Source organism: Atractosteus spatula, chromosome 2 (assembly GCF_055471065.1).
Source record: "Atractosteus spatula isolate fAtrSpa1 chromosome 2, fAtrSpa1.hap1, whole genome shotgun sequence".
NCBI lineage: Eukaryota > Metazoa > Chordata > Actinopteri > Semionotiformes > Lepisosteidae > Atractosteus > Atractosteus spatula.
The window spans coordinates 31,542,743-31,570,687 of record NC_142707.1 but is presented as its reverse complement, the minus strand read 5'-3'; the positions used below and the strand labels follow the sequence as shown (position 1 = coordinate 31,570,687).

The 27,945-nt window shown below is 36.4% G+C and overlaps 1 protein-coding gene across 15 annotated transcripts in view; it reads right to left on the bottom strand.

The window, feature by feature from the left end:
• Nucleotides 1-379: 379 nt before the first annotated feature.
• eya4 (EYA transcriptional coactivator and phosphatase 4) overlaps nucleotides 380-27,945 on the bottom strand; it is a 90,740-nt gene continuing 63,174 nt past the window's right edge. For 9 of the 15 annotated variants that reach the window (XM_088931534.1, XM_088931550.1, XM_088931542.1 and 6 more), the window contains 13 exons: nucleotides 26,623-26,765; nucleotides 26,363-26,506; nucleotides 25,919-26,001; nucleotides 25,094-25,274; nucleotides 21,575-21,711; nucleotides 20,390-20,473; nucleotides 11,690-11,779; nucleotides 9,418-9,476; nucleotides 8,917-9,077; nucleotides 8,199-8,313; nucleotides 7,734-7,855; nucleotides 4,608-4,708; nucleotides 380-1,231 (listed from right to left, as the gene is read on the bottom strand). In XM_088931534.1, coding sequence (XP_088787660.1) covers nucleotides 1,151-1,231; nucleotides 4,608-4,708; nucleotides 7,734-7,855; nucleotides 8,199-8,313; nucleotides 8,917-9,077; nucleotides 9,418-9,476; nucleotides 11,690-11,779; nucleotides 20,390-20,473; nucleotides 21,575-21,711; nucleotides 25,094-25,274; nucleotides 25,919-26,001; nucleotides 26,363-26,506; nucleotides 26,623-26,765 — 1,501 coding nt within the window. In that variant the 3' untranslated portion in view covers nucleotides 380-1,150. Of the gene's footprint in view, nucleotides 1,232-4,607; nucleotides 4,709-4,746; nucleotides 4,848-7,733; nucleotides 7,856-8,198; nucleotides 8,314-8,916; nucleotides 9,078-9,417; nucleotides 9,477-11,689; nucleotides 11,780-20,389; nucleotides 20,474-21,574; nucleotides 21,712-25,093; nucleotides 25,275-25,918; nucleotides 26,002-26,362; nucleotides 26,507-26,622; nucleotides 26,766-27,945 lie in introns of all 15 variants that reach the window. The other 6 variants (XM_088931483.1, XM_088931500.1, XM_088931577.1 and 3 more) reach the window with 3 other exon arrangements.

The window sequence follows — 27,945 nt, the reverse complement described above, 5'->3', positions numbered from 1 at the left end:
GCTACTAATCTGTGACATTTACAGTAGAAGCCCCCTGTTGATGACAAATGTTAATAAGCAAAAATATCTTAACCTATGTCATGCCTGTTCAATAAAACACGAGTACACCTGCTACTCAAAAAAGGCATTTTCCTTACAATTACTGTGTGAATTTACTGTAGATAGACGTGTCTTTTGATGCTCAGTATAGATGTTTTAACCGATGTATATTTTGCATGGAAACCGATTAAAACAAGATTCGATACAAATCTATATCCACACCTTAGTATTCTCTCACCAATTTGGCGCAATTCAAGATCCCCTTTAAGTAGCATACTGAACATACTCTTGGTAAATACTTCCACATTTCAAAGGGAGGATGTATTAGTTGACATTCAAATAAAACACAAAACTGTCCTTTATTTGCTATTTTGCTCCAACTGATGCTTATGCTGCTTTGAAATCAGAATTGTAAATCTGATGCTTTTGAAATTTGGTCTTGTCAAAAATTATCACAAACAGTTTTATCTACATTTTTTTTTCTTTAAACAAAATTACAATGTAACACACAAACACTTTCTTTTTAAGGCACAACAACTCATTATGCACATTCTGCTCGCCAAAACTTACAAAAAGATGATCATATTCAGTTTTTTTCTTTCACAAACATCACTTCCCATTAAACTAGTAACTGTAAAATAATTTACACAAATTTTAGTTCTAGGTTTGATTGTCGTCCTATTTGGAGTGCATTTCTATTGCCAGTTTTGCTGGGATAGGTAGGTATATGTTTCATGTAAATTGTTGATACATTCCATCTTGAGGAGTGTGAATCACTGTCCAGTCAATGTAAAAGAACAAAGAAGTCCGTCACTTCAAAACTGTCCATTGAGGAATCGGAAAGCTTTGTTTTATCTGGGGTGTACCAGCACTGTCCTTCACATCTATGCTTTAGAAAAAAAAAATCATGTATTAATGTAAGACCTCGTACAGATCTGATATACAACAGGATTTCATCTGGCAGTCCATGCTCCTGTTTTTTTTTTAGAAGAGTCCTTGTCTTCTTAAGACAATTCATAGTTTAAAGCCAGAGGTTCAAAATCACAGACAAAACAAATTGCAGTGTACTTTGTTTTAAATATAAAAAAGGACTTCCAGCATTACGATACGATTACAAGTACTCCAGTTCCAGTGCTTGGTGCAAGGCCAGCAGGTCTGAGTGACTTGATATCCTCCAGAAAGGCATGTTGTGCTGTGTTGGAAACAAAGGTTAAGATTTTAATCGCATTTAATTGTGAGACCATACCAACCCGGGATACGTTCTGTAACAGACAAATAGTAGAAATCTAAATCCCACACCGTTGTGTCATGCAAGATAGTCTGGTTTTGCGTGTGTGTCCGTAACAGCTTTGAAAATAAATACATGCAATATTCTAAACTAAATGCACTGCCACCCTGCACACATGAAAAAAGTAACAGAATCACAACCAAATGTGCACTTCAACCTGCAGGGTCAGCATATCCAGTGGAAACAGTCTGCAAATTCATGGTGTGCTTTCATCTTACTTCATATTATTCATATTGTGACAAATGAACTTTAAAACCTTCTTTAAAAAAGGTTTGAAGAAAAATTCTTTAATCTTTCTTTTCAGTGTGGTTAGCTTGTGAAATTGCCTACAATGAAAAAAAAAATTCTGAAATTGAAACGGAACAAAAATGCACATTCTAGGGCTGGCTGGTTTTTGCTTTTTATTTTTTTTTGCTACACCTTTGTGGCAAAATGCCAGAAACTACAGTACATGTCTTTAGGAACCCTCTTCCCATGTTTATGTAAAATTGAGTAAAACTGACCAGCATTCGATATAGGTTATTTTAATTTAGGCTTAATAAATTCTACTGTAGGTCACACAGACATTTAGTGCTTTATTTAACAAGTCACTCCTTCATTAATGCTAAATTCCTTGTGTGCCGATGCAACACAAGATATATTCTAAAAAGTCTATGAGTTGTTAACAACAAATGCGCAAACCCGTTTTACTGTACTTCCCAGTGTGTCCTCCTCCGTTTACCTTAAAATGTAAAAGTGACTCCTGACTCAGGCACATACCTACTAGGCATTTTCATAAAATACTAACTATAGGATAACTAGAAGAAATAAAGAGTGTAAACACAAGCCAATCCATCAGCACTGGATTCCAGATCCCATTATTGGATTAAAATTCATCTTTAAAATGAAATAACAAGAAGAGAATCACATGCAATCTTACACATTTCTATAAATGTTCTCTTCCTCAGAGATATTGTATGACACACATTCATTGGTCCAATTATATAACTAGCAAAGTGAATATTTAAAATTAGTCAAAATTCTCATTCGATGCAGTTATCCACAGTCTATCGATCTAAAAATTAAGAATGACAATACGTAATTAAATTTATAACACAAATTATACATTTGTGAAGAGGGTTTCACAATCCAGCTTTGATAAAATGGTCTTAATTTTCTTGTTTAAAAGCAAAGTCATATACTATAGGTATTTGTCTTTGTTCAATGATTTCTTTATGCTTTCACAATCATTACCCATATTCACTCATTTACTATCATGTGTCCCCAGTTAGTGATCAAATCAAATTGTGATTTTGTGCTACATTTCCATACTTATTGTGTTTCGTGGTGTAGCAGGGGCGGTAGTAAATGCGTCTCCCAGAGAAAGCAGTCTAATTGACTATTACAGAGATAAGCTTATTGTCAGACATCGGGGGACTTCATGAGGAACGTATGAATAAAGTTATAAAGTTATTTATGTACTGTACTTTAATATAATGAGCAAATCCAATGCAGGGCAAGTGATATTATGTTTACAAGAATTTCAGTTATTATCATGGACTACTCGTGTAATCAATTAATTTGTGATTAAATTGATTGTGTTGTAACCCTAGTATTTTAGAATTTTGAATACTTTGTTTTTTTGCATTGGTGTTTAACACCGAGGATAATTGCAAATTAGAGTGTGCTGCTATTTCTAAACATTCACAGGAAATGTAATTAGAAGAAATAGTATAATAAAAGGACCTAGGATTTTGTAGTAGATTAGCTCTGAAGATAGTTGGGTGAAATGTGTATTTGTGTGATGAAACCATCCATCCATTTCCTGCAACCCCTTTATCCAAGCAACTGGTGCAAGGTGGGATACTAACCCTGGACAGGACACACACGGACATTCACACACTCTTTCCTTTTTTACAGAAGCCAATTAGACGACCAGTTCCAACTCCTTCCAGCAGTGGAGGAAACCGGAGCACCTGAAGGACATTCACACCAACATGGGGAGGACATCCAAACTCCACACAGACAGCACCCTGGGTCCAGAGTTTATCCCAGAGCCCCAGAGTTGCCACGCCCCTGTGTTTGACTGATTTAAGTGCTAATTATGAAGTTTATATGCAGAGCGTTGATGTAGAATAAGGACATTTTGTTTCTAGGAGCTGTCAGTCCAATGCTGGTGGCTTAGTCACTGGATTATTCTGTTCATTCATGAACCCCTGAATGAATCACAGCATCATATTTTTAAACACATCTGAAGCACTTCTGTTTCACTAGCAAGTCCAATTAAAGGTAATAAACTATTTTATACAGAAAGAAACTCCTTGGCTGCCATGAAAAACACTGTATATTGAAAAGAATTACTCAAACACTGAGGACAGCAGTACTACCATATACTGTATAAACTGTAAATGTAAATCAACGAATCTGGTTGTGAGAGGTTGTATGGTACAGTGACGTTGACTGTTGTGGATTTTCCAAAATGGTCTGCCCAGGTTGTCGATATCAGCCTTCTTAACACAATTATGTAGTGTAGAAAAGTGTATTTATTTATGATCCAGGTCATCTGAATATAATAATGTGAGGGTGTCATTACATGATAGCAGAAGTCGTTACACAAATATTTTCTGCTGGCACACACAGAACAGGATAGGAAAAGCCACACCAGAACATAGCAGTAAGCAATGAGTCTCACACTACAGGCACTATGGGTCAGATTTACCAAGGCTATTAAACCAAAAAAAATAAAGTCAGAATTCTCCATGAGGAAAATGATGAAAACTTTCCTAGCTGAACTTCAGTTTTCAATCTTTCTTCATAAATATAATGGAGATGCTTAACAAAGGAAAGGGTGATTTTAAACTAAAAGACTTTAGATCTACTAAATGAAACATCTCAATTTTCTAACTATGTTTCCCTGGAATATTTCCTCTTACAGAAGCCCTGAAAATACTTTCTATGTATGGTAGGCTCCCAATGGCACTCCCTGGGTTTTTAAGCTCAGAATATTTTGCTTAATGTGAAGCAAATAATTAAGACTGGAAATTATAGATTGGTGCTGCATGTAGAAGGGTAAAATAAAATTTACAGAAGCCACATATTAGGGTGGCAAGCAAGTAATTTGATGAGCTGAGAAATATGTTATTCTTTTAATATACATGGTTATTAGCACATTATAAGGCACCCTGGTAAATCTATTCCCACATTCTGTATTGATTTATTTTAATAGCAAATTGTAAACTACAGCAAAGAAAGAGAAGCTGGCCAGTCTAAATGATACACCAACGTTCACCGAAGACGTTACCTTTTTTGCTGCCTGTTCCTCTTCTACACCATCCCCAATAACAACATACACTACTTTTCTGCCAAACCTTTGCATTATGCGCTCAAAGCAACTCTCTTTTCCTGGAAGATAAACAAGGCAGAGTTCAGATTGACTTTACCTGGCTGGCTGCATGCTCTTCATCTCGCCCATCTCCAATGACAACATATGTAATGTTAGTGCCAAACCTGGACACTATACGCTCAAAACAGCTTTCTTTTCCTGAAAAACAATGCACCGCTTAACCTTTCATCTGCACAGGCTGACATGAAGGAAGACAAGGGCAATATTCACATAACACTTAGGGTGATGAGAAAAATGCATTTACATGTGATCCAGAAAAGAGTTGGGCCAATATGTGGGTCTGTGTGTCTTGCTTAACACTTAGGACCTTACCTTGCGTTACCATGTTTGAAGACAAAATGGGCACAATATAAAGACAGATAGAAAAGAAACCCTGCTTCAGATGGTATGCCCCCCTGCAGCTAAGAAAATAGTTACATTTACGTTTCATTTCTGTTCAAAGATTAGATTCTCAAAAAAATCACTGTTACAGTATTAATCAAATCTAATGATTTAACATGAACTGTGACAAAATCCAGCTCTTTTCTCTGAAGAATTATCCCATCCATCCATGACTTGAAAATGGTTGCTCTACTTGACTTAGATTGATTTGAAATGGAACTTGTGCATGGTGATACTTAAACACCTCAGAGACACTTTAATAATGAGAGGCAGTAAATGAATAATTGAAAACAATAGCATCATTTGTATTTATAATGCCTGTTGCGTTGGTAAATGCATATATGGGTATGTGCCTCTATTTTCAGACTACATGTTTCAAATCATATATATTGGTTCTTAGTATGAGCTTAAACTATTTGGGGTTGTTGTACAAAACGTTCTGTATACTGTACAATGGATGACTTCAAACCTATTCTCTACAAAGACATGTCTGGCTTGTTAGTCTGTGATATTAATTTTCTATTTTAGGTGGTATATGGGCCAGATGTTGTTGGGCTGGAAAATTTACAAAACAGAGGTGAATATTAAGTGTGAATATCCTGGCAATCAACCTTTCCCATACGCCTGCTGTTCTGAACTGCTATTAACAAAACAATTGTGTTATTGCATACAGGATGTAAAATACTTTGCAAAAGTATTCAGGCATTTCCTGTGGTGTCCCATTTTGTGACATTGCAAAATGGTCCATAAACCTCTTATAAACTTAATATTTTCTTCAAAACATGAATACTCAAATTCAAAGACTTGTAAGGGTAAGACAAATTACAATAAATGTTACCAAAAACTACAGACTAATATTCATGTTCAGGATTTTTAGGAAATCCTCTACCAGAATTGCGCATCAGCTTGGTGCAATTTAGGCCTGTCTTTTTTGGCAGTTGCTTGGGGATTGCCTACAGTATGTACAGCAGTTTTTCAGGCTTTTCATAGATTCACCATAGATTTCATGTGAGAATTTTGACTGGGCCAGTCAAGGACATTCACTTTGTAATGTCTAAGCAGTGTAGCTTTGACCTTTTTTTTGACCTTTTGACCTTTGGATCACTGTCCTACTGACATGTGGATTTCTGTTCCAATTTTAGGTCTGAAGCAGGTCTTCCTCTAAGATTTGCCAGTACATTGCTCCCTCTATCTTTTTGTCATTTCTGTGTAAGTCCTGACAGATGTCCAAGTCTCTGCTGATGAGAAGCAGGACTATAACAATACTGCTTAACAATAATAGGAACAGTAGGAATAACGTTTACTGAGGGATGCTCTATGTTGGATTTGCTGCAATAATAATAAGAAGAAGATCACTTTAATGGTCAAATACAATTTCTCGCATGAGGAAATTGTCTTTTAGCATACCTCAACTTGCTCTCCATGAGACACACAAGACAAGGAGAGAAGCTTGGGGTCAGAGCGCAGGGCCAGCCGTTTATAAGGCACCCCTGGAGCAGTTGGGGTCAAGGGCCTTGCTCAGGGGCCCAATAGAGTAGGATTCCTCTGCCGGCTGCGGGATACAAACTGGCAACCTTCCAGCCACCAGCGCAGATCCTTAGCCACAGAGCCATTGCACTGCCCCTAAACGCTTTGTATTTATACTAGAAAGCTACAACTGCAACTTGTCTGACCACAAAAGTGATTGCCTCACCTACTGTAGGTGCTTTGATGCAAACCCTATGCTGGATTTTCAATACAAACCTATTTGTGCTGTATGGACAGTTTTCAGTTTGGAAAGATATCCTGTTCTATATAGTGTCTGGGTGATCAACTTCACCATTCTCAAAGAGAAAGGGTCTGTGAAATGTTTTATAACCTTTCCTTGATCTGTGCCATTATACAATGTTATTCATGAGTTGTTCTGAGAGCATGTTGATCTTAATGGGTGAATTTTTGCTTGAAATTCCCTACCTGCCTGAGGGATCTTACAGAGAAAGGGGTATTTATCCTGAAATCATGCTAACTACTATTAGGAAACACAGGCTTTGCAACTAATCATGTGGCTCATTAAGGTAATTTAGTGCATGTTCATTTTTTGCATGAATTTAGATTTCCCACAGAAAACTATCTGAATACTTAAGCAATCATAACTATTCCAGTTTTCTTTCATATTATTTATTTTTATTTTTTGCTTTGAATGCGTGGAGTAAGTTGTGTATATAACAAATATTAATTTCTACTTTAAAGTGTCATGATTGTAAGCTTTAAAGCAGCAAATTGTGAAAACTGTGCAACTGTCTGAATGCTTTTGCAAGCCACAGTATTTACAAAATATCGGCCTGGAACCATGTCCTAAGAATAAAAGGACACAAAGAAAATTTGTGAGCAAAGAAAAAAATATTCTACTTAAAACATGCCCCATTTACTTCTTTAATAATCTATTTGATTACATTACTGAATCAACTGAAGAATACGTCTTGCACTAAATTCAGAGACATTTATATAGGCCAACCACATAATGACTGAACTCCAGCCAATGGTTTCATTTAAAGACATTTCTCTTTTAGGAATACGACTAGAAATCATTGTGCTGAATAACGTCAGAGAAAAACATTGTGAAGCCTAAACATAAAAACCCATAAAACAAAATAGACTTCTTACCTATTTTTGTAGCACTATAAATGTTTTCAATGGGAAACACAGCACCTAGACTATATAAAAGTACTTTTGCAAGTGCTGGTATAAGTTGCGTCGTTGTTACCAGAACGTTCACACAGTTACTTCTGGAAACAAATAAGAGATATTAATTACTTATTTTACAGAGGTGAGTCTCCCTAAAAACAGCATTTAACATTTTAATTTACCTGGCATTATTATTAATATATTCAAGGTGTTGGCCATAACCCAATCTATCAGTTTAAAAAAGGGAAACAGAAAAGCACACTATGTAATCATTTCAAGTGTTTTTGTTTTTTACTTTATCAGGTTTTACTTTATCATACGCCTTCAAGGAAGTATTTTCCAACGTGAAATATTTTAAGAGTTCTTTTGGTTTAGATATGTTTATCTTTTCAGTTTTAATCTGTCTGTGTAATTAATGTAGGCACAGTTAATTTGAGGTTTTACCTTGAGCTGATGATAGACAATGATTTAAGTGCGTTAGTCAGCCAGGAATCTGTTAGAGCTTCCACCTCAGCTCTTAACTGCAGCCATGCATCTCTTTTGGCAGGTCCAAGCAGTCCTTCAAATGTGAAAAATACAGCACGATACAAGGGAGTCATTTACAAGGCTAGCAGGCACAATGGTAACTGTCCGGCTTCAATCCTTGGAGTACATAAGAAATTGCATTACTTTAGAAGATAAGGATAAGGAACCTGGTACAGTTACTGAAGAACTCAGAACAGAGAAAATATCTAATGTTTTGACATTGTGCCAACTGTATATTTGTAATACAAGTTTTTAAAATCTGGATTTTGTAATGGGTCATGATTCACACATCTAATTTGTTCATCTTAAAAATTCATACTGCATATAAATGCATATATCTGAATGACCTCTCTGTGGCTTATCATTGCTAAAATACAAGACACAGCATTATATATAGATATGGAGTGGCAATAAATGGTCCCCTGTGCTTTCCCCTAAAAGAAGAGTTGGACTCTCAGAACTATGCCCTGACCAAAGCTAGCACTGCAACTTAAAGCCAAAACCACAATACTAAGCCAGTGGCCCAAATAACACAATATTAGGACAAAGTCAACCACAATTAATACTGATTCTTTAAAAGGCACAGCTACGAGGATTTCATTTCTCCATTGTTGCTACAACAAACACACAGGCTTACCCCCAACATTGTTTTTGTATGTGCTATACAACTCTTTTACTCTTCGGTAGCGAAATGCCAACTTCCTCATCCAGTCCACCCCTCCTCTCACTCCTGTGGCCAGACAGAGGTTTGCACTTGTTGCAGCTGCATGGAAGCCATCAGTTGCAAAACTGTAAGTACTGTCAATAATAATGATATATTTTATTTTAATGTTGTTAGGTTTAATGTATCTATATCGCTCTCTTTTCTATAACCTAAAAATTGTAATTCAAGGGAATTTCATTCTTTTGCAGCTTTTAAATTGATACACTGGTATGTAAAGTACATGGGTATTTTCAAAGACATTAGTTTCATTTAGGCTATTTCCAGTAAAAACTATGTTCTTAAAGCACACAGTATACATGAACACATTTCTTTTTTATTTTTTTCTATTGTAATCAATAGGCTACATCTTTTATTAATGTCATAGTAGAGTAACAACAGTACATAAGCAGACATGCTACAGTAACATAGTCTTACCTTAAGTCTTGTCCATTGTCGTCAGATGAAACATCATCTATGTGAACTTGATCGCATTCCTACAAAAGGTACAAATTGGTGATTCCCTTATGTCATGAGTTTGGAATTTAAATTTGACTAATATCTTGTCTGAATAACTGAAATGACCTGTGACTGAACTGACTTACCCAAACACTTTGTGCTACTCTACACATGCTTGTACTGGACCAGACAGGGGCAGTAGAAGCACACCAAGACACAGCACTGCTGCTGGCAATATGAACAGACCACGCACAGGCAGGAACACATCTTACCGGAAATCTACTTTTCAGCTAAGCTTGCTAGTAGAGCTTGATAGATACTTGTTAGAAACTAACTTGATAGATCTTTGAAAAAAAATGTTTTTATATATAAAAGAATTTCACTCATTTACTTTCATATCACAAAATGAACAGCAATGACCAAATGAAATGAGTGGCAACAACAACAATATAGATTTTATAAAACCTTCTTTGAATGTTTCAGTCAACACACTGGAACACGAAGTACAGTCTGGTTTATAGCTAATGAAGGTTTTGTTTTTGCTCCTTTATCACACTCAGCTAATCTTTAAATAAGGGCAATATTTAATATCCTTGACTGGCCATGTTTCATTTACACAGGCTTGCAGTGATGAGGTATTCATGAAAAATGTGCTACATAGCTATTGTCTTTTAAAGAATGACTGCCAGGCACTGGCCATTGTTCAGAAAGCCTTGCAGAAGTGTAAGTAGCAGAGAGGTACTGTACTTGGAGAGTTTCTTGGCAGAGGAACAATGATCAAGGTCTAACAATGTGTTTTACTTCAGACAGAAACAATATAAGAGAATAAAAAAAATCTTAAGAATTGACAGCAGACCATCTATTAATATCACCCAGGTGCTAATATAGGGATCATAGAACTTTATGCCTGTAATTTAAAACAATACAGATTTGAATAAAATAAATAATTAACATTACCTGCAATGTCAACATTACATTTCACAGAAATCAGGCTACCAGACTCACTGATGTTTAGAGCACCAGATGCATTTCTGTGAACAACCACGCCTGCTTTCGGGATCTCTAGAATAGTACCCAATCAGTTAAGAGCCCAAATTACCACACATTGCACAATGAAAGGAAAGAGGTGTACAAATCACTCTGCAAGGTGAAACAGTAACAGCTCCAGATGCAGAAAGGTGATGTAACCAATTTGCACTTTTGAGCTACAGTAAGTAATTGAATGGCCTTAAAGTCCAAACTACTTTAATGGACTAGTGTGCAGGAATATGTTCTGTGTGCTGTGATACTTTTATAAAATATTTTAAGTGGAAGTGCCAGTGAAGTATAGATGTGGTGGAATTCAGGGCTCCTTTTCAGCACCCAAAGAAATCAGAAAATACACTTCAAAGGAGCACTTAAAATATTGAATTGCATTGTTGAAATAAAAAAATATTTTCCTTTCTCAAGACATTTTCATCAGTTGAGCAAATTAATGGTGTTTTGGTAAGTAAATGATTCAAAAAGAGCACTTTTATACTGTATTTTCTTATTCAGTAGATGTGTGAAAAAAGGGCATATGGTTGTATTGTAGTATATTATGAATCAGTAGAATCCGGTAAAACCGAAATATATCATTTTTTAACACGTCACTGAAAGATATCTAAGCTAAGTTAATTAAGCAACAAATGACTTTTTGTTGACATTCCGTTTCATGGTTTTGCACTGGTCTGGAAATATTCACAGGAACAGAAAAAATGATAAGAGAAAGAACTGAATGAGCAAAAATGTCTTTTTGCTGCTGACAATTAAAACTGTGGTGAATAAACTTGTATTAAAACTATTTCCCCTATCTCCTGTGTAATTTTAAGGCATACAGTCTATTAACATCTATTTTAGCACTTTTTTATGCCCTTTAAAAATGGTGCAGTTGAAAAATCTCACTCTTTGATGCTTTATTTCGTGTGTCCAAAATGGGGGAAATGTCTCGTGGTGACTAATTATGAAATCATTTCGCTGCCACAATTCATTATTAAATATTTAATTATTATGACTGAAGGAGATATTACAAATGTGGTCTTTCGGTAATATACTGTCCCAATGCCCCTTTTGTTATTTTTAATAGAACTAGTAGTAGTAATCTATCAGGGTCACAAAGTATGTGTTTACATTTCACAGAAGGAGAAAGCATTTCAAAACCCCTGACTAACCAGGAAAACAATTAGAAATTTCTAATAGGCTGGAAAGCAAATAACAGAAGCAGAGTTCCTACCTCTAAGTCATTAAAAAATAAGTGTGTGTCAGCCAGGTTGAAGATCATTTCTTCCATCCGTAAGCCAAGGGTCACAGCCATAGGAGGATCCTAAAAAATAGGAATATATTGACTTATATCCATCTATCAATTTTCTGGCTGCTTCTTCCAATTCAGGGTTACAGAGAAGCCGGAGCCTGCAGTATCTCAGCAACCAATGGGCACAAGGCAGGATACACCCTGGACAGGACACCAGTCCATCGTATATAATCATATATACAGTAACTCTTACAATAACATTTTATTTCCTCAGTCATAAGGATTTTAATATTTTTCTTGTGCCACAGTATTAATGATATATATGTGCACACCTAGAGGAGTGAGAGACAATGTGCTTGCCTGACACATATTTTAGAATTGTCACATCCTTGCAAAATAATTTTGTCCAATACACTGCGCTGCATGAATTAAAATCAAAATGCTATTGCATCATAAATAAACTGAAAATACTTATTTTCATCCTTCTAAATAATAACAAACATTTTCGCATAAAGGATCAAGCTGGAATTTAGTTCCCTTTGAAACATGTAATATTTGTATCCCACAAAACAACTCAGAAACTCACCAGTGTCCCACATTTAAACATTAATTTAATAGACAGACCTCTAAGCAGACTGAAGACATTATTAAGACAGAATTGCCTGAAACGTCTGTTATGCAGGACAGATATGTATGGTATATGCATATCATATACTGTATAGCTGTTCCATAAATCTGTGAGAAAGCATTTTGTTGTAGGATTTCTAGAAGGTGAATCAACTTGAACACTTTGTGTTTCCACAAATTAATGAGCTACAGCTTACATGTTTTAAATAATACAATGATAATTGTAAGCATCAACAGCTTTACCAGTATGACACTACTTTGAAAACTCAAGATAACATTTCAAAACAGGAAAATCAATGTCAGCTACACTTCTGTTCAACACTTATATAAATGTTTTACTGAAGCTGTTAAAACCCTTACTTCCACTGTATTCTAATTAAACTTTGCTCGGGCAATAGTGTACAATGTCTAAAAGCCTGGAGTATTTCTGCACATATGTAAATAGACAAAATCTGTAAAGACAAAGGAAATCTGTTAATGAGTTTGTCAGAAAGAAAGTCTGCCTTTTCTTGTTTTCGATGTGAGAATAAATATGCATTATATACACTAATCTAAATATTTGTTTTCTTGAAATGCTATTTTCAACCATGCTTAAACAACAGTACAATATTTTACATATAATTATATAGACTACTATATTACTGTATGTGTTAGGTTATTTTTACATTTTTTACAAATTAGTCATAAAACCTGCCATTATAGATTATTGTAATGAATTTGAAGTATTTCCTGTACTACACTTTACGTTTAAGCAAATAATTGACCCCTGAATAAAAAGCACACTGTAGAACCAGTCTATAATATAGACAATGTAAAACATATACAGGTAATATTTTGGCAATGGCAGTGTTTTATATTTGTCATATTATGCAGTATATGACATGGACATGAAGACCAGAGACCAGAATTCCTTCTTTAGTAAATGCTTTACTAAAAAACTGTGATTAAACTGTCAAATACACACATTTTAATGCTGTAGTAAGAAATTGCAATTAAACTGCCACATATAAAAAACTTAATGCTGTACTAAGAAACTGTAATTAAATTGTCACATTAAAGTTGTTAAAAAGCTACTGTCACCTCCGACAAATCAAGCATCCCGCTATGGCTCATGCATACGTATGAGTATTGTGTGCTCTGACAGCATGTTTAAGACAAGCTCAAATAAAACAGCTTTGCACTGAATATCCAAACCTGCACAAGATAATTTTGAAAAGAAAATGTAAAACTCCAGAGACAGCTGCAGATGGCCAGTTAAATTGGTTAAAATATTAAATTACAAGTATGGTGTTTTTGCACCAATCCCTTTCTAAATGGAAATCCATTCATTATACCCAATGCAGACATTTAACTCAAACAATATTGCCAATGGTAGCACTGGTATGTACCAATAATCTAAGCAGATGATGACAGACAGCTCACACATGTCCTGTCACATCAACAAACCCTTATTTAAGGGTTCAGCATTTCAGAAAATTCTGCATGCCAACTGGTGCTCAGCTGCAAAAACCATCATCTGCGATAGGTCACAACAGGTCAGATGCCTCTCCTCATGATTTGCTGCAATAGTCAGAGACCCAGAATAGAAAATCTCTATTGCCTTTCTGGTGTTATGAGGCTTCAAGCACGTTTTCAAACAAATGGGTTTATGTTTTAGTCACTTTCAATTACTTTTTCGGGAACAGCATTTAAAAACACGACAAAAGTTATAAGTTCCAACATATTTTTATGGTGTTTTTCCCTTAGTATGTATTTGTCAAGTCATTCTAGAAGACTCTGTTTTATATGTGTGTGAAATACATTTAGTGATATGGTTTATTGCTGATTATTAATTTGATTGAGAGTAAAGAGTATAAATAAGGATGAGTATAAAAGATATAGTCAGAAATAAAATCCTATAGTTTTCTTTACATCCCTGTAAAATGCATTTATTTGCATGGAAAGTCGTTACGAGTAATATATTTGAAAAAATCACGTAAAGACATAAAGCACAGAAACAAACTGTATATATATTATGAAAAATATAAGAGTATATACAGTATCTTTTTAATATTTCAGATCAAACTTCAGATGTAAAAACATGATTTTAAAATAAAACTTAGCCCTTGTATGCAAGGCTTTGATCAATGTAAAACTGTGCTCTTTAAAGCCCAAAGTCCACATTTTGTCTTATGCCAAGTAAAAAGTTGTGAAAAGTTCAAACTAACGGATTTTAAGTGAAACTAATATTGTATGACTTGTCTTATAACAGCATTTGCTCTATTTATGGCTGTTATAATTAATTGAGTAATTAAGCTTCTTCTATCTTCTTAAGAGTTCTTCTATCACACATCATGCTTTCATATCATCTTATGACTAATGAAGCACATGAAATTTGTAAGTGTGCAAAACGTGAACAGCCCAGATTAAAATAATTTGGGAGTACATACCAAAGAAACCTATTAGAACTTGATGGTGGTGGTCACCATAGCGATGGCATAAATAGACTAGAAGAGCTCACCCATGCTGTGAATAGAAACAGCTGTCACTATATTTCTTAAGGGCAGAAAGAGGGAAACAAGTGAAGGTGTGAAAAAAAACAGGACCCGGGATTAAGTTTTTAAAAGTTAGGTTTTAGTTCCACACAGCACATTATACACAAGTATAAGTGTATGAAGGTGCTACACCTTCACTTTCTCTTGGCTTACAACTCTAACACAGTGAATAAACAATAAACACATGGGTAAATTTGGGTAGGTTGTTAAAAAAATGAAAATTACTTGCTGGATTTGGGAATATATTAAAGTAGATGTGGACGTTTAAAAAAAAAATCATGCTAAATAAGGCAAAATTAATTTTCAATGCTGAATTTTTCAAACTGGCTGAAACAAGAGACTAAATGGGTCCCGTTGTGAATTAAAAATGAAAGCAGTTGGCACTTTTTCTGAAAATGTGTTTTTGTCAGATGAACAAAACACTACAATAACAAGAAAATATTCTAACTACAGAAACAAAATGTGTGTGTTGTGTCATATTGCTCCTTTTGACCTACAGTACATTAACAACTAAGAAGAGGGTGGTGATATCCTTTTCTTGGACTCTTCATACTTTGCTTTGCAAGTTCATTGTCTCGGCTGATCCTGTACTTTGCTTAACAGAAAATGTGAGTTGTTCATGTTTTCAAGTGTGACAAGCTGACACCCCTGATGAGCTCATCTGCCATTTTAAGCACTTTTTTAATCCAGCATGTAGCAATGAAGTCACTAAGCTACCCCAGTTGCAGTCAAATACCAAAAATGAATTAACTATCAGTACTAGGGGGTGATGAGTTCATCAATAATCACCGTAGCAGGAACGTGCCGTTAAAATGCATGTGTGACCTGAATCTAAACTCCATCTGTAATCAGCAAGCTGTTTATTCCTGGTAATAGGTCACAGCAACATAGAGCTTATGCCACAAGCACAGGCTGCAAGACCTACTGTAGATGGATTTCCAGTATGGACCTTTTTCAGTCACCTTTCCTTCCACAAAATCTTGTTTTTATTTATGTTTTTAGCATTAATGTTAAAATAGATTTCACAGTTTAGGTTAATGTGTCAAAAGGCCTGAAAGCTGCACACGTACATAAACTGTTTATATGTACTGCTTGTCTGTTCATAGACCACAGCGCGAAAAGACACTCTGCAAAAATATGAAACCGGCAGTTGGCTATTTCAAATGTGAAACACAGTAACAATCTTTATTAATAAACAGGCAGCTTTTATCTGTGGCACTATTCACCTCAGACAAAAACAGGTAATGTGAATGATGTAAAAGTAAAACCATGTAACTACCACAAATGTCCTTGATTCCAGACGGAGTTGACTGAGGTCCAATGTTCACCAAATCTAAGACCAGAGGCCTGCTCATATGTCTGTGGACGTTTATACAGATGAAGTATCCAGTACTGGTGGTCACACAATAATGAAAATGTTTATAATGACCTTTGGGTCAAGTGCAAGATTTAGATAAGAAGATTACAACAGATTCCTGTTTTAATAAATATTGTGAAAGAAGTTCCCAAGACACAGTCTCTAGTAGCCCTATGAATCAGAAGCCAAATTACCATGACCTAGTGTACTTTTATAATATTTTAAATGATCTTCTGTTGAAATTAATCATGACATTTTTTAGGCTATGAGCAATTACGAGAATGAGATATTTCCTTCTCCCATTTCATAATGTTCATTATTTTGCTTAGGACGTAATACCATGTCAGCTAAAAATAAATTGGCAAAGGCATGAACATTTTTAGCTTAATATGTAAGGAACGTTTTCTAAGCATAGTTCCACTATGTAGAAAATTAGTACAAATATAAATCAACAAATAAATATGTAAAGTGTTCCTAGTAACCAGGCAAGGGCTATCTTGTTTCTGCAGTGAACAACACCTACTGTACGGTACACCTGGGATGATTACAGACCAGCAAGTTGACAGGCAAAGTGTAATACTTCCAAACTCATAAAAAAACAAATTAAAAAAATCAAAGCTCAAGTTCAGGTCCTAACTGTAGGTATATATGCTTAAGGCAAACATCAATAACAAAAACAATCATTTAGCTGAATGGCCTGTGAATCGAATGCAGTACTTAACACCTGTAAATATGACCACTGAGTTTTACAAAATACATATTTTGGCCAAACTATAACATGAAATAAAATACGGCATTAAAAGAAAACAGTGCAAAGTAAAATGCCAATGGGAACTTCAGCATTAAAATCCCAGGACAGTCAATATCAACTTGATTTTTTTTCCTGAAATAACAATAATTTGCACATGTTCCCATTTGGTGATATTTTGGCACAAACTTAAATGAAGTGAAATTACAGAAGTGTTAGAAATATACATCTTATCAATGTCTGAAGCTTCCAAATGTCCCCTTTCTGTCTTTCTAATGTCTTTTGTAGAATAAAATTCAGATAAGGTCAACAGAGATAAATAAAACAAAAGTTAAAATAATGTAAGAATATTCCCCACATAAAGTTAGATACCACATTGTACAGAACACAGCTTTACTGAATGAAAATAATAAAATTATAAAGATACAGATTTTAGTTTTGAAACAATTTTCAGAGTAGAATTTATTTCTTCCCTATTGTTTACAATAAAACCAGATGGTAAAGAATTAAGATCCCAGGTGACAATTATCAAATATTGAGTTTCACCCTCTTTCATTTCTCTGAATGTTTTCAGACTTCCTAACTACAACGGTAACCATACTGTTGCTATGTATAATAACAAACAAAATAACAATATACTATAGTTTACTAAGAGGGTGAACCGTAGTGTATTGTAACAAATGTTACAATGAGCAATTTTAGCACCAGAAGCTAGATACATTCCTTTTAAAGTATTTTATGTTTAAAGTACATCAATATTCAAAACTCTTTTGAGAAAAGCTCAAATGGCGAAGGCGTGGTTGAGCTCTAAGATCAGGGGTTCGAGACTGGGTCACTCTCCTCCAGTCAGCACTGAACCTCCGGTAGGTAGGCAACCTTAGTTTTTCCCAGTCTCTGGGTGTGTCTCAAAGGTGTGCAGGTCAGGGGAGTGTGCCTTCACTTCCTCAGTCTCCCCTGTGCCAATTGGTAATTCTATTGTTTTTTAAAAAAGGTCATTTCCAAATGTTTCAGAATAGGTGAGAGATTACAAAACATTTCTAGAATGTAAATGTACAATTACTAAGTGATTAAACATTTAAAAAAAAAAGAATGAATGTGTAGAGTTAAGCTGTTAGCGAGGATAAAGCTTCTGTTAGCTGCACTTACGGTAGCAATCCCATATATCGACGCAGTCTATACCACCTTTTCATAGAAATTCTACCTTCTTTAAAATCCTATGTCATTTCTGCTGAAATGATTTTAATCATTGTGTAGCAAAGATGAGATTTAAAAAGGATGTAATGAGTTTTCCTATTAATTACATGAATTAAAATTGTGATTCATTTTAAAATGAATAAAGTAAGCCTCCCATGAGTAAAGCACTATGACCATAAATCTGATACAAATCCTTACGCCTTTTAGCCATTTCTTTTTTGATCTAAGAAGTCTGTCCAGAAACAGCTTTTGTGCTACAGTGCATACAACAACAACAACTTTGAAATAAAGCCTAAATAAACCTTTTCTCCAAAACAAGAACATAAGAGAAGTTATAAACAGTTTGGTCCATTGGCTCGTTTGGTTGCTAGTAGTTTAATGATCCAAGAATTCCATCAATACGTTTCTTTAGGGTTCCCACGGAGTCACCTTCAACCACATGACTAAGGAATTGATTTCAGACTTCCACAATCCTCTGTCTAAAGAAAAGCCTCCTGTTTTCTGTCTTTAATGCTCGTAAACTTAGTTTTCTCTTGGGTCCTTGCATTGCCTCTGATCTTGAAGTCCCCTGAGTGGACTTGGTCGATGCCTTTCAGGATTTTGAATAGCTCAATCAAGCCGCCTTATAATCTTCTTCTTTTTCCAGGCTAAAAAAATGTGGTTTGCTTAGTCTATGGCAATCCCTTCAGACCAGGAATCAGTACAGTCACTTTCCTCGGTGCTGCAGCACTGCATTTTTAATGACCACAGAGAGTCAAGACCTCGGTTTTATGTCTCATCCAAAGGACGGTGCTTTTTTACAATATAGTGTCCCTGTCACTATACTGGGAATTACTAACCGCGCAGACTGCATTGCGAGCACCCCCTACTGGCCCACGCACACCTCTTCCAGCGGCAACCTTAGTTTTTCCCAGGAGGTCGTCGATCCAGGTGCTGGCCAGGCTTATACCTGCTGAGTTTCAATGAGTTACCAGTTGTGAATTGCAGGGTGATATAGCTGCTGGCAATAGCTACTATATCTCTATCCAAGGCACTGGTTTGAATCTCACACCTTACAGTACATCCTCACAGCTCCTTTGCAGTACCTCAAGAGCAGCAATACCTTTCTGAAAGTACGGAAACCAAAAGCGAACACAACATTCCAAATATGGTCTAATAAAATAAACCTTTTCCTAGATAAAGATGTTGGCTCTTCACATAATAATAAATAATGCACATTATCATTTTAACACGACTGACTTAATTTAAATTCTACATTCTTTACTTCATATCCAAGCATCTGACTGATCTTATTATCGAATCGCTGCATCTCTGTGTAGTTAAAAAAAAATAAGAACCTAAACTCTTCGATCTTTCTCATACTCCATATTGCCTCGGCATAAAAGAAATTGCACACTACTCGTTCCTCAAAATGTGTGTGTGCCAAAGGTAAATAAATAATCCTGTTGCAGAATTCTTACACTAGACAAAAGAGAAACACAAACTCTGTTTTTCACTGATGGTCAAGAAAGGCCAGCACAAAAGCAAGCTCCCGTGTGTTCAGGTCTGAGTAACATTTAATCCACATCTAATTAGCACACCCTTACTAATCATTAAGACTTGTTATAGTTTGAAAGAAGCCATTCAGTTTTTGTTTGCTGAAGAAATTATTACCAGAACAAACATGGAAAAAAAAACACTGAGATAGAAGGTCAGGGTCATGCTCATTCAGCAGATTCCCCAAGTGTACATATATTATTCCTACGGGGTTTAAAGTTATTTCAGAAAAACTGTTCCAGAGAAATAAGCACTTCACTCTGTGTTGCCAGCACACATGGACAATCCTTCCACGCAGCGAACTGGAGGGTTTAGAATCCAAATAAATAAAAGAACTCTGGTAGTCATAAGTGAAAATAACTTTGTCTGCTTGATTTATTTAGTGTCTTGGTTTTGAGGTAGTTTATAACATCGAAGCACAGCCATGACCTGTCATTAATCTTTCAAGGCTGTCAACTCAAAGTAGTCTCTTTCAACTTGGAAAAAAGGAATATAATGTCACAAACTTGGCTGCTATATGCTTTGCTTGCTGCCAGAAATACGTCACAACTGTGTAAAAGCACGTCGACATTGAAAAATGTAAGGCTTTTGAAAAAATAAAAAAAGATACTAGCCATTTTTGTCCGAGAACGATTCATGAGTCACAGAAAAAAAGACATAAAGTGATATAAGACTATCATTCTTACCTTACCATACTTCTGTGCATAAGATCCAGTAAGAAGTGAATGAAATATGATGATAGTTTCATCTAAATCCCACACAAACACTCGCTGAAAAAAAAAAGAACGGAGAAACAGATTAGTAATTGTTGTCACTACAGATGTTAAACTTCAGAAAAGGAATCTTCAGCAATAAAAGAAGAAAATGACGAAGGTTACATAAAAAACACTTCACTCCATCTTGCTCATTTAGCTAGAGGAAGCTAATTAAATCAATTCAGAGATAATTAGTACGTGTGTGCTATATTACCAACACAAACGGAAGCATTACATACAAATATAACCAGGACATAAGTAATCATTAATTGTCTTATAAACATGATCTTTATTTCAGGAGGAAAACTCTACAAGCTTAGAGGAATGTCCTAAACTCATGAAGTGAACCAAAGCGCGAAGAGAAAAAGGCAGAAGTACTTATAGATGCTTTTACATAGTTTCAAGCCATTGATGGATGTTTTAGTCTTTTAACAAAAGCCCTTTTAAGTTTCTTTTTTAGAGGGACTCTGAAAAGCCCCCGGCAGCGGGTCGGCATACTTCAAGGAGTTATCCATGAACCTGATTGCCTCTGCTCTCAGGGCTGCCTAAAAAGTTACTCAGTCACCCAGAGACAGTGTGCCAGATTTCTATAATCAGACGTGGAGTCTGTTAAAAGTCTCAGACTACAAAAGACAAATAGCCAGAATACCCTAAGTCCTCCAGTGTGAAAGAACAATAGGACAAATTCCCCCACCACACCACTTGACTTGACAGCGAGTAGAACAGCAGCCACTTTGATTGCAAGATCTGGTTGGAAAACCATATAATAGGGAAACCTTACTGTAAATAACATTAGCATGAGAAATGGTCAATTTGAGCATAATCTCTCAGGATATGGAAGGTGTGAAGAAAGAATACATTTCTAAGCAAATGACTTCAACACCAGTCAAAGGGGAACATGGGGAAATCAAGACCTCAAGAATGACTCCAGGCGCACTTCCTCAATTTCATGTACTGGATGTACGCGTCTACTGTATGTGTGCATACACATTCTTTGCCAACAAAGACTTCTGTTTTGAAAATACATCTACAAAATCCTATCATCAAAACCTTTATGCGTTGATCGGATGAAAGATTAATGTTGAATGAATCTTGTTTTTTTCAGAGTAAATTCACCTCCAAATCGCTGTCAGGCGGGGGTGATGGATTGTTCTTCCTACCCCTTCCTCGTGCCTTTGACCCCGAGCTCCTGCACGTTCTGTCATCCAGGTCTTTGATTGGTGTTGAGGGGCTCTGTACTGTATCAAAATCCCCTGTGACACAAGTCGTTCAGAAGACAAAAACAATGTTGCAAATTTTCCTGAAAAACTGTGGAGAGCGACCTTAATCGACACACTCAAAAACATGAAAAAACATTAATACAAATGCTCGAATTAATTATGTTTGCACCATATCAGAATCTTCTGCTGGAATACATAGAGAATGAGCTAGGATCCCCCATGCTTGATAAATTAAGACATCCTTATAAAAAAATGAGTTAAGTCTGCATGTACAGTACTCCACGAACATTGCTTTTCTTAAACCTGTCCAATTTTAAAGACATATCACCACACTGCACCATTTTAATACTTATAAAAGCTTAATGTGGGATCACCAAGATACATAAATGTTTTTTACAAAGGATTATGACCTAAATGTTTGCTGTGTACAGTATGCCAGTACAACTACAAAGAAAAAAAAATCTTTCACATTCAATAAAAAGACACTAATGCTGAAGCTCAGAAAACTGTAAGTAGAGGAGGATGAAAACAGGAAAGCAAATTGTAATATACTTTAGAAAATGTATTAGGGATCCCCATGGCCCAGTGACCCCTCTCTTTTAAACTTCACTGTGCCTTTACTGTTGACCCATTCTTGACTACATCAAGATAACATTTCTACACTTTTTACACAAGTTACTCTTCTACTGATTTTTTTTTTTAATTTTCCTGTGCTCTCTTGGTCAACTTCCGAACCCCTTCGATATGTTTAACAGCAATTTGCGCAGCCGGGTAACTGGAAACAGACTGCAGTTCTTTAGATCACATGTTGTTATGTCTCAATCAGGAAAAATGGCTGAGCCGTAGAGTGGAAAAAGAACTAAAGTGTCTGTGATTGGAAAAGAATGATAAGCTTCCTTAATCAGAATTCTGAAAGCCTGCCAAGGAAAACTGGAAAAAAAAGAACCATTACATCCAGGAATGTTCCAGTTCCTGTGTAAGACTTTGATACTAGACTTGAAATACCTCCAATCACAGGTCTCCAACTTAACATAAATAAAGGATATTGAAAAAAGCGGCAACTTAAGGGGTGATGGGGATTGAGGGGGCAGGTGGGAGCTGTGGGGTTCTGCGGCTCTGGGCTTCGGGAGTTGTGGAGGATTTTCATTCATAAAAATTGTTCTGTATTTTTTGGACATTCTTTAAATAAGTAAATTACCAAAATCTGGGTAGATGTGTGTTCCAAATGTTCCAATCAGAATGAACCATACTCTAATTCATTTCACATTAAAATGTCTTAGGATTAGTTAGGATAAACCCAAAAATACATTTTACTGTAACTAAGACAAAAACAAATGACTATGTATCTTTTAAGATAAATTATCCATATACTGTATAGTGTTTTTGTACATATCCCAAAAAATTATAAGAGCACAGTCCTCAACCTCAGACATGCCTGTCCTGTAATATGAAGTTGTATGATTCTGACTTCTTCATATGTCTGCATATTTTTCTTCTTTTGTTACAGCAGTAATTAAAGATTTTAGGTCCTTGAGTAATTGTAAAATATAAACTCATCTGAACTCTGAACATAAAAGCTCTATATTCTGACAAATTCCTAATACAAGAAATTGTATAAGGCCAATGAAGTGATCTTATCTTATATATATTTACTAGTATCTAAACCTCATATATTTGCATGCTTACATTTTAAAAAGGCTACTGACTTAGTTTCACAATATTCTGATATTCCATGTATTACTAATCACACATCACTTTGCACCATCTTGTCTCTATTTATTGATTGCTCTCCCAGATCAGTCTGTTTTATACTTATACTTGATATGGACTGAAGGGTACAGCAATTATTAAAGCATATATTTTGAAAGCGATTCATTTATTTTTCTTAGCCCAAAGTCATGTCCAGTCAGGCATATCCCTAACATGATGCATTCCACTCCACTGGCTCTGGAAAAGTGAAATATGCAATTATAATATTGCATCACTGTGAAAGCATGAAAAAGAGTTTTTGTTTCTTGTTACAAGAGTGGGGCTTGCTGTATACTTAAATGACTGTAACATGTTTATTTAAAACTCCTTTCACAATAACTTAACCAAATCAGTGTATCCAGCACACGCACAGGAACAGCAAGAAAACTTTAGAACAGCCAAAATCTTTTAAACATTCTGTTTACCTTTGCTTCTTGTGTAAATGGGCAGAATAAGACAAACAGATGTAAACATGTAAACAGATGTAAACATCTGTTTGTGGACATATGCAAAATCATCCAGAAAACCATCAATAGTGCTAAAAGCCTGGCTGTCAACAGTAGACAGTGAGTACCACACAGACCTGCGTGATCCCAGAATACCAAGGAAGGCACTAGACATTAAGACCCCAACCCACAGATGGCCTGTATGCCACTTCAGCAAAATCCACCAGCTTAGATGAAACCTGGTTGCTTCAAATGAATGACAGATACTATTCAGACATATATCTCTGTCTCCAAGCTCTGTGAGGTCATCCTGTAAGGGGTTATGGTGAAATCGGTCTACAAAAGTATACTGATAAAAGTGCAGTCAAGAAAGAGAAAAGAAATGAACTCTCCTGTTAAGAATCAAGTTGACTTTCTTAAACAGTTTAAAAGTAAGTGAAATGATTTTTAAAACACAGTTTTCAAATGCACCTCAGTGAAACACTTACAAAAACTGACCAAACTGACTGTGCACCTCTGCTAAATATTATGTGATATTATATAACATGGATGACACAGTGGTGCAGTGGTCAGAGCCCTGGGTTCAATTTCTGACCCAGGATAATACCTGTGTGGTGTTTGTATGTTCCCCCTGTGTTTGTATAGGTTTTTGCTGGGTTCTCCAGTTTCCTCCCACAGTCCAAAGACATACTGGCTTATAGGAAAACTGGCCCTGGTGAGAATGTGTGTGTTTCTCCATGTGTCTGCCCTGTGATGGACTTGTAACCTGCCTTCTGCATGTTGCCTGCCTGTACAGTCTTGGACTCCAAGCTTAATTCTAAATTGGATAAAGCAATGAGAAAATGGTCTTATAACATAACATTTCAACACAATTAGGAACTATATTGTAAACTTCTATTTTGTTTACATACCACAACACCTTGGGCTCTTTGTATCCTCACTAATGTCCAGGCCCTTTAATATACATTATATCCTGTTATATGTGCCTCACTATCTTTTACTGAAGCCAAAAATGAAAGTGTTGCTAAATTTGAAAAGCAAAGTTGATGATGGAAAGTGTAGCTGCACCATGGGTTGAAGACAGGAAGCCTGATGGACAACAAGGTAAAGAAATGACAATGTTAAACCTTAGACCACAGATGACGGAGGTGTCTCTCTGGGTCGGTGACAGCAGTCTGGGACACTGGGACAGCAGAGACACACTGAACGAGGGGGCTTACTTGTGTGAAGTTCAGCAGCCTGACCTGTGAGAGCTGGGGGAGGGTCCTGCAGCTGATACGTGGACGAGGCCGAAGATGTCCCGTCGGCTGTACTGTTGGAGGTCATGTAAGCACCATAGCTTGAGGTTGAATAGTACTGGGTGTATTGGTTTTGGCCAAAAGCTGTGTAGGAAGGATAATCCTGAAACAGCAGTAATCATTCTTTTCAGTAAATCAAGCCTTACAATCGTACTTTATACAAATGCTTTAAAAAGACAGCAGTGAATTAGTCATCTGTTTGTGAGAAAAAAGGTCTCCTGGATAACATCAAATGTCCTTGGTCTTTGAAGAGAAGTTTAAACAAAAGCTTTTTTAAATAACAATTTAGGTTCTTAACCTGGTTTTTATTGAACTTGCCATGATGCCTCTATTTTATTAGCATTCCATAAAACTGTCACTGAACTATCTCCAGGAGAGGGAATTAGAACAGTAAAAGTCTCTTTAATGTTTGCAATTATTTTTTGGGAGGTTGGGTGGTTTTAAGCTAAATTACTTGAATTGAGCAGCATCGTTAAAAGCAAGATGAAATTCAGCATTAGATTATTTAAGGATTAACTTTACATAAAAAAAGCAAGTGACCAGAAACAACTTTATGATAAAATCTTTCCATTTGACTTAATGTACTGTACTTCCCTATCGAGTGTGACGCTAAATTGCTAATGCAACTGAACACTTGCTTGACATGTCCCAGTATGAATTCATGCAAATAAGACTGGGTGTTTTCAAAAACATGAACTTTTTGAAAGGTTGGCCAAAATTAGAAAAAAAAAAACTAATACTAAGTACCTGTTGTGAACTACTGAAGTTAGCTGAATTAGACACAGAATTGTTGCTTGCATAAATGCCAGATGAAGGTGTGAAACTGGAACCTGGGACAGAAAGGAACAGAGCTGTTAATACTCTGAGATGCATGAACACGGAATTAAAATATTCAGAAATTATACAGCCTTCTGTGTGCATTTGCAGACTTACTATGTCCTCTCACATTTCAAGTTTTAGTCCCATTTTACACTGATTCATTTCTGTAAAAGCTTAAATATGTCTTTTTGAACCAACTCACCTCCATCAGTGGACGTGGTTTGGCTTCCTTGAGTCCTCACAGGACAGACTCACGTTATCACAGACTTCGTTAAATTGTTTTGTTTCGGGAGCAAACACGAGCATCCTGGATCTACTTGTGTTTTTCAAGGGCGGAACAAACTGCGACAGTATTCAAAGACCGCTACTGACCTGGCATCTGATAGGAATAAGGTGTTTGGCCTGGCTGAGGAGTAGTGAACCCTGGGCTGTAGCTAAGACATCCTGTCTGTAAAGGTGACTGTGTCTGAGAGAGCCCTCCTTCGGTCTTGATGCCTGGCAACATTACACCCAAATCTGCATAAGAAATTAATGAATTAACTGACTCTTAAATAGTTACCTCAAGTGGAGAAGAAATCACAATATAAATGAGCACATTCAAAAATACCCCACACCAACGTGCCAAAACATACCATACGTGGAGAGTCCGTAAGGCTGCCCTGGCTGAGAGTAAGCAGTGTACACCGCTGGCTGCTGCATTCCAGTGTACTGGGTCTGCCCCGCATAGGCTGTCATTGACTGAGCTGCCGGTGTTGACAGAATGTGAGGGTATGGCCTGCAGGAGCAAGAACAACGCGGTCATGCCAGACTAAAGACCAGGGTGGGGAAGGGCTTGCCAGCAATCTGAAAGCCAAATCAAAAGCCTGCAGTGACAGAAAAACAGATTATCTTCTAACGCAAATATATCTGTTTTCCATTAAAATTCATTCCTGGCAAGATTCGGGTACACATCGTTAACGCTCTGTGTTGAGTGATCATGTTTGAACATCAGGACAGACTAAAAAGCTTGCTTGATTTCAGAATTTTTGGGAAGGTTTTTTTTTCATTTAAAAACCACACACAATTTTAATTTGCAAATACTCTTTCCTACAGGCATTTCTGATGATTCTGCAGACTTGATGATAACGCTGAGATAAAGCAAGATTTCATATTAAAATGAAGGAATCTGTCATGGAGGAAAGGACATGAGAACGACAAGACAGTTTTGTATTTTATATTGCGTTTTGATCCCAATCAAGTTTTAAAACATGCGTTTTATGATCTTCTCTTTGTGATATATCTAAATGTGTAATAGGTTTATTCCATGCTGAAAAGAGAAGAAAGAAATCACAACGTTTCAGCTGTGGAGCCTTCTTTGCATTTGGTATAGAAAAAGGCTCCACAGCCGAAACGTTGTGTTTCCTTTCTTCTCTTTTTAGCACGGAATTAACCTATTACTTGTTCCTTTGCAGCCTACGCATGCTGACGCAGCTACCCACTTGAACTATCTAAATGTGTTAAAAGTTTTACAGGCAGGTATTAAATTAAAAAAGAACCTATGGTGTAAAAATAGGTGTTAAAAGACAAAGCTCTTGGTTTATGGGTCGATCTACGTCCCTGTCCTCACCTATGGTCATAAGCTGTGGGTAATGACCGAAAGAACGAGATCCCGGATACAAGCGGCAGAAATGAGGTTTCTCCGCAGGGCTGCTGGGCTGGGTGACAGGGTGACAGGGTGAGGAGCTCGGCAATCAGAGCCTCAGAGCAGAGTTGCTGCTCCTCCACATGGAGAGGATTGGGCATCTTATAAGGATGCTCCCTGGATGGCTTCCGCTGGAGCTGTTCTGGGCACGTCTCACTGGGCGGAAACCCCGTAGCAGACCCAGGACACGCTGGAGGGATTATATCTCCCGGCTGGCTTGGGAGCACCAGGGGAGCTGCCAGGAGGAGCTGGAATCTGTTGCTGGGGACAGGGA